This window comes from Salvelinus sp. IW2-2015, linkage group LG15, assembly GCF_002910315.2.
Source record: "Salvelinus sp. IW2-2015 linkage group LG15, ASM291031v2, whole genome shotgun sequence".
NCBI classification, from domain to species: domain Eukaryota; kingdom Metazoa; phylum Chordata; class Actinopteri; order Salmoniformes; family Salmonidae; genus Salvelinus; species Salvelinus sp. IW2-2015.
In genome coordinates this window covers 31749343-31756937 of record NC_036855.1, presented here as the reverse complement: position 1 = coordinate 31756937, position 7595 = coordinate 31749343, and the positions used below count along the sequence as shown (strand labels likewise).

General features: G+C 39.4%; 1 protein-coding gene across 1 annotated transcript; it reads left to right on the top strand.

Annotated features, from left to right (window-relative positions):
• The first annotated feature begins 668 nt into the window (after positions 1 to 668).
• Positions 669 to 4031, top strand: ogfod2 (2-oxoglutarate and iron-dependent oxygenase domain containing 2). Its single transcript, XM_024001880.2, has 7 exons — positions 669 to 1083; positions 1183 to 1239; positions 1331 to 1441; positions 1557 to 1656; positions 1780 to 1904; positions 2041 to 2298; positions 2604 to 4031. Exons 1-7 carry the CDS (start codon positions 949 to 951, stop codon positions 2859 to 2861), a joined length of 1044 nt encoding a protein of 347 aa, XP_023857648.1. The 5' UTR covers positions 669 to 948; the 3' UTR covers positions 2862 to 4031.
• Positions 4032 to 7595: the final 3564 nt, after the last annotated feature.

Sequence of the window (7595 nt, the reverse complement as noted above, 5' to 3'; positions counted from 1 at the left end):
CCAAGTGATGACCGATGTCATTGAAGTGGCACTCTAGGAATATATGCCTCTTACGTTCCGCTTCAATCACCACCTCTCGCTTCTCTTCCTTCTTGGGCCCCACATAATACAGTCGACCCTCTAGAACAACAAAACCACACAGACAACATGCAATTAGAAAGAGATGCTATTCTAGTCAACAACACACATTTCAACCGCCCTCTACACATTAAGAATGTTCTTGTTGTTATTTGTTATCTATTCACTCTCTTACCATCAATTATGAATTTCTGAGCATATCTTTTGAGATTCTTCTTTCGTATAGGATTCATAGTCTGGGGGTAGCAGCCCTCGGCCACAAACGTGTAGATGTCACCCAGTCGGTTTGAGCTCGACTCCACCACCTCCTCTTCAGCCACCACTTGCAACGAATCCACACTCAACATCTCAGCAGCTAAAAAGGGACCTAAAACCACTGTAAATATGCGAGCCAAATGATATATTACAAGGAGAAACCGATGTACGAGCAAGCAAATATTAACATGACAAAATAACAACTAAATAATGAATCAACGGATGAGAGATTCGTATGTTTCCTTAGTATTCTGCGAACGGACGATTTATGTTGACGGACCCGGAAACGCAACTCGAAGTTTACCTTTCCTCTTGAATCCATTTTACACAAACAGATAGAAAAATGGCCACATATTTAAATAATAGAGTGCCGTTTGATATTTGATTATTTTATATACAGCAATGTGTCTCTGTTTGAGCTCTTTTGTTGATTACAAATCATGGAAACTAAATGCTGAGAGTATCATTTCACATCGGACACATAACATAGTTGGATCACAACAAACAACTACAGTTCCGTGGGCGATATCCCCAACGTTTAACTGCTATATTAGCCAATATTATTCTGAATTGTCCTGTAATACGTTGATTTGTATTATCTTTATATGACAAGTCATGCAACACGACAAGGATTCCAAGGCAACATTTTACACTTGTAGTTGTTTTAGCACTGACAATGTTTTCCTCGAGGAGTTCAAACTTCATGTCAGATTTCTATCCGAGSACCAGTTTAGATCTGATTATCAAGCGGTGGGTATCTGGCCTAGCTAGGCAGTAGATCTACAGAAGGTTGTCACGTCTTGTTAGATACGTGTAAAGTCAGTTACCTTACTTCTGTTTACATTCCAGGTGTTAAGTAATCTTGGCTGCTCCACTGACACAGAATTCAAGGACCTCCTGAAAAAGGCAAGTAGACCCATGTATTTTGAGTATTTTGTGAAAATCGGACTGAATTATCATTATATTTTAATGTATGGGTTGAATGTTTCTTATCTAGATTGAGAAAGAAGTTGAAAGGCGCAGGAGCCTTGGTGTGAAGTCAGCTGAGAGAGCTGCAGCCATTAAGGAGATTTATAAACCACTCCATGACCATGTCTACCATCTCCATGTAGGAATCATACAATACTGCAGTCTTCAAATCCATACACAGATACTGTTAATTAACCCTTTGATCTGTGGTATTACTGTACAGTGTAATTTACTTAGATTGTCTATCTCTTTAGGAGTCCTATATGGCCCCAGAGTTTAAACAGATGGTGGATTATTGTCGAAGTGATGAGGCCAGTAAAGAGGGACTGTTGAGTTTAATGCAGACAGAAGCAGGTGAGTTTTCCTTAGAGTTCATATTTGACATAGGTGGTGCCTGTCATGACTGTTCAACTTCATAGACATTTTTATTCCATTGTCCACATTAGGGCCTAACTCATTATTTTTTATTTTCTAAAGCGGGAAGGGTCTTCCGCTTTCCTGTGTTCAAGAAAATCTTCTGTGATGAGCTGATAGAAGAGATGGAACACTTTGAACAATCTAGATCGCCCAAGGGCAGACCGAATACCATGAATAACTATGGGGTACACGTCCTCTTATATATGAGAGAAATCTGTAGAATATTAGATTTGGAGCCTTCAGGCAAAATGCTCAATGTATCAAGTGTTACCTGTGGTAACTCATGTTCCTTTTGTTGGTGATGTTCTTTTGTCCACACAGATCCTCCTGAACGAGTTAGGGTTTGACGAAGGCTTCATCATCCCTCTCCGTGAGCAGTATCTGCAGCCTCTCACATCTCTGCTCTACCATGACTGTGGGGGATGCTACCTGGACAGCCACAAGGCCTTCATGGTGAAATATGACATGCATGAAGACTTGGACCTCAGCTACCACTACGACAACGCAGAGGTCACTCTCAACGTGTCTCTGGGGAAAGAGTTCACGGAGGGGAATCTCTACTTTGGTGACATGAGACAGGTGCCTCGTTAGAGCCAGATGGGGAAGTGTGATAACACAATAGTGTTATAAAGAATGAAATAACAAATGGAGCTGTGCTCTTGTTTTAGATTCATACTCATACTATCTCTCATTAATTCCACACACACTGTGGTTTAAAAACCATGCCAGGTTACACACAGGTTACACACTGTTACATTTTAGGTTGTGAAATCGCACATATTTATTAGTTGCATGAACAAAAGTCACCACAGCACTTTAGTAAACATTCTCATTTTTAATCTAGTYTGGCTCAGTTGCTGATGGTGTTTTTGCTGCCCCTGCAGGTGCCTCTGAGTGAGACAGCATGTACAGAGGTAGAGCACAAAGTGACGGAGGGTATCCTCCACAGAGGACAACACATGCACGGTGCCCTGCCCATCTCCTCTGGCCAGCGCTGGAACCTCATCGTCTGGATGAGAGCCTCACAGGAGAGGAACAAACTGTGCCCCATGTGCAACAAGAGGCCCACCCTGGTCGAAGGAGAGGGTTTTGCAGACGGCTTCACGAGTGACATAGGGATGTCTCTTCTACAGAATGTATAATGTGTCCTGCATTAACTTAATGCTGCTGGTCCATCTGTATTTGTGTATGTTAGTGTGACTATTGTCTGGATGTTTCCTTATCGTAGAGATTATCGCATGTGCCAAAGAAGAGTTGTGGAGAGGAAACGTGATAGACATTAGGAACATCGGGAGGCTCATCACTACTTCTACAAAACKCCTCACTACAAACGTCATTATGCAGTGTCACATGTATTCCTATATTTCCTAAAACATCATGTCCATACAAAAAATGTGTTGCTAGTGAATTGAATGGTATTTTGTCCAGGTAGGGGTATTTCATATCCAAAAGCCAGTGTTTATAGACACTGGGGGAGAACCTGAGCTTTTGCCTTCCCCTTTATAGCTTACTTTTAGTGGCCTTGCTCCTGTTTCTTGTTCACAGAAAGTTGACAAGATTTTTTATCTGTACAATTTATAAATCATGTAAATATACTGAACAAAAATATAAAACATGACATGTAAAGTGTTTGCACCATGTTTCATGAGCTGAAAAGATCCCAGAAATGTTCCATATGCACAAAAAGCTTATTACTCAAGTTTTGTGCACAACATTTGTTTACATCCCTGTTAGTGAGCATTTCTTCTTTGCCAAGGTAATCTGTCCWCCTGACAGGTGTGACAAATCAGGAAGGTGATTAAACAGCATGATCATTGCACAGGTGCACCTTGTGCTGGGCCTAAGATGTCTCAAGTTTTGAGGGAGTGTGCAATTGGCATGCTAACTGCGGGAATGTCCTCCAACGTCGTTTTAGAGAATTTGGCAGTACGTACAACCGGCCTCACAACCGCAGACCACGTGCAATCACACCAGCCCAGGGCCTCCACATCCGGCTTCTTCACCTGCGGGATTGTCTGAGACCAGCCACCTGGACAGCTGATGAAACTGAGGAGTATTTCTGTGTAATAAAGCCCTTTTGTGGGGAAAATCTCATTCTGATTGGCTGGGCCTGGCTCCCAAGGGTTGGGCCTACACCCTCCCAGACCCACCCATGYGTGTGCCCCTGCCTAGTCATGTGAAATCCATAGATTAGGGGCTAATTWATTTATTTGAATTGACTGATTTCCTTCTATGACCTGTAACTCAGTAAAACCGAAATTGTTGCATGTTGTGTTTAAATATTTTTTTATAATAATAAATACATAACTGTAGTTATGGTCTTACTAATTCTGTAATAATACATACAAAAAATAAATGATGCACAGGCATTTCTCTGTTGATAAAATCTATCATATTGAAAGGATCAACATTTAACAACAAAGAAAATATCACAAGAATACAGTTTGTACATCGTCTTTGGGTTATTGTTAGGTGTCTGCTCAGTAAGTGTCCGCAGTCATTTACACACAATAGGGCAGGGATCGTCAACTGGCGGCCCGCGGACAAAATTATTACTAATTATTTTGTTAAATTTCCGTTTTTGGACATAAAAGACTAAAAGTATTTGAATTTAGTAAATCTATTCCCATGTATTTCCACTCATAAACAGAGAGACATGTATGATCATGTACCAATGTAATCAAGGTTTGAAATGATTGTTTTTGTCCATTTTTTCTTGACAGGGTTTGTACATCATGAAAATCCTGAAAAAGTCATGGAATTTTAATATTGTGTTTTCTAGGCCTGGAAAAGTTTAGAAAAATGATCAAATCTGAAAAGTATGGAAAAAGTAATGGAAATTAATTTAATCATTTCTGTTAAGGTACTTTATTTAGGCAATTATTAAATATTTGATCAATTTATAAATATAGATATATAAACATATCAGCCAGGATTGTGAAAAAAGCCATACAAAGCACCACACAAATGAATATTTGAAAATGTTATTGACGAAATGAACGATTCACTAATTCACCATTGTGTTACTTGGGATTCTGTTCAATCGTTGTGAATTGAGACATGTGAATCAAAATAATCATTTGTGAATCGCGAAAACTAATTTTAGGAAAAAATATTAGATTTAGTCCTCATTTTGCATTATGTGGCTGCAAAACTTGTTTTTGTAGATACAGTTTAAGTCGCAATTTTACCTACACCTTGGCCAAATACATTTAAACTCAGTTTTTCACAATTCCTGACATTTAATCCTAGTAACAATTCCCTGTTTTAGGTCAGTTAGGATTACCACTTTATTTTAAGAATGTGAAATGTCAGAATAATAGTAGAGAGAATTATTTATTTCAGCTTTATTTTCTTTCATCACATTCCCAGTGGGTCAGAAGTTTACATACACTCAATTAGTATTTGGTAGCATTGCCTTTAAATTGCTTAACTTTGGTAAAACATTTCAGGTAGCCTTCCACAAGCTTCCCACAATAAATTGGGTGAATTTTGGCCCATTCCTCCTGAGTTGGTGTAACGGGGTCAGGTTTGGAAGTATGCTAGGGGTCATTGTCCATTTGGAAGACCCATTTGCGACCAAGCTTTAACTTCCTGACTGATGTCTTGAGATGTTGCTTCAATATATCCACATAATTTTCCTGCCCCATGATGCCAACTATTTTGTGAAATGCACCAGTCCCTCCTGCAGCAAAGCACGCCCACAACATGATGCTGCCACCCCCATACTTCACGGTTGGGATGGTGATCTTCGGCTTTCAAGTCTCCCCCTTTTTCCTCCAAACATAACGATGGTCATTATGGCCAAACAGTTCTATTTTTGTTTCATCAGACAGGACATTGCTCCAAAAAGTACGATCTTTGTCCCCATGTGCAGTTGTAAACCGTAGTCTGGCCTTTTTATGGCGGTTTTGGAGCAGTGGCTTCTTCCTTGCTGAGTGGCCTTTCAGGTTATGTCGATATAGGACTCGTTTTACTGTGGCTATAGATACTTTTGTACCTGTTTCCTCCAGCATCTTCACAAGGTCCTTTGATGTTGTTCTGGGATTGATTTGCACTTTTAAACGCAAAGTACGTTCATCTCTAGGAGACGGAACGCGTCTCCTTCCTGAGCGGTATGACGGCTGCGTGGTCCCATGGTGTTTATACTTGCGTACTATTGTTTGTACAGATGAACGTGGTACCTTCAGTCATTTGGAAATTGCTCCCAAGAATGAACCAGACTTGTGGAGGTCAACAAATTTTTTTCTGAGGTCTTGGCTGATTTTGTTTGATTTTCCTATGATGTCAAGCAAAGAGCCACTGAGTTGGAAGGTATGCCTTGAAATACATCCACAGGTACACCTCCAATTGACTCAAATTATGTCAATTAGCCTATCAGAAGCTTCTAAAGTCATGACATCATTTTCTGGACTTTTCCAAGCTGTTTAAAGGCACAGTCAACTTAGTGTATGTAAACGTCTGACCCACTGGAATTGTGATACAGTGAAATATAAGTGAGATAATCTGTCTGTAAACAATTGTTGGAAAAATGACTTGTGTCATGCACAAAGAAGATGTCCTAACTGACTTGCCAAAACTATAGTTTGTTAACATGAAATTTGTGGAGTGGTTGAAAAATTAGTTTTAATGACTCCAACCTAAGTGTATGTAAACTTCCGACTTCAACTGTACTTCCAGTGGATTTGGGCATCAAATGTATTGGTACATTGCAACTCAATAGATGCTTGTCAGCCTGCAAAGTAAACACTTATAAGGTAGGCCTAGCTAAGATAAATATGACGAAACTAATTAAGTACATTTCCTGAAGAAATATGTGGGCTAAGCCAAGAGCACAGCTCAAAAGATTTGTGGCCTATCATAGCCATTTGATCTTTGATATATTGAATGAGTGAATTGTTTTATTAAGGCATAAATGTATTTGGTAGTAAAGTTGCAATGTTTTACATCAAGGGTGGTCAACCATCCTCCAGGAGAGCTACTGGGTGTGCAGGCTTTTATTCCAACCCCCCTCTAACAAACCACATTTTAGACATGAGCTGCTCAATCGAACCTTGATAAACTGACTCTGATGTGTTTGAGAAGGGCTTGATCAAAAGCATGCACACATGGTGTTGGGGGGGGGGGTGTAAGTGCCTCCCAGTGTAGATACCACATTTAAGCATACCACCAATTGAGACCACCATTTATTTGTCATGGAAATTTGATTAAATGTCATGGAGGAGTCCTGGAAAAGTCATGAAATTCCATATGTCAAAATGTGTATGAACCCTGGTTTGGGCTTCTTGCTTCATCCTGCAGAATATTTTTTCAATTTGCAAAGTACAAATTTATATTATAACCCCCCCCCCCCCCCCCACTCAAGAAAGAAATCATCCCACAGCTGAATCTAGTTGATGACCCCTGCAGTATGGGATAATAGAACGACTGGATAACACTGTATTCAACCATGTTATTAACAAATCAATCATTTTTCAAAAACAACAATATTCAGTCTAGTAGGCTATTCACATTTTTTGGCTGTTTCTTTTTTCCCCAGTGGCTTTAAAACACAAGAGGGAATAGGAACGAGGGAATAGGCAAGCTGGTATGCTACAAGAAGAGGCACCATACAACCTCACAACACACACACACATAGACACACACCAAAACACAATTATTTTCTGAAGAAGGATATTCAAGAACTCATTTATCACATGAAAAGGCAGGCCATTTTTACTGACATTGAAATTCTGGATTTCACTTCAAGTTATTCTGGACCTCACACTTCATACTTACTATATATATATATATATATATATATATATATATATATATATATATATATATATATATATCTGTATGAACAGTGAAAAATACATACTATATACTTTTAT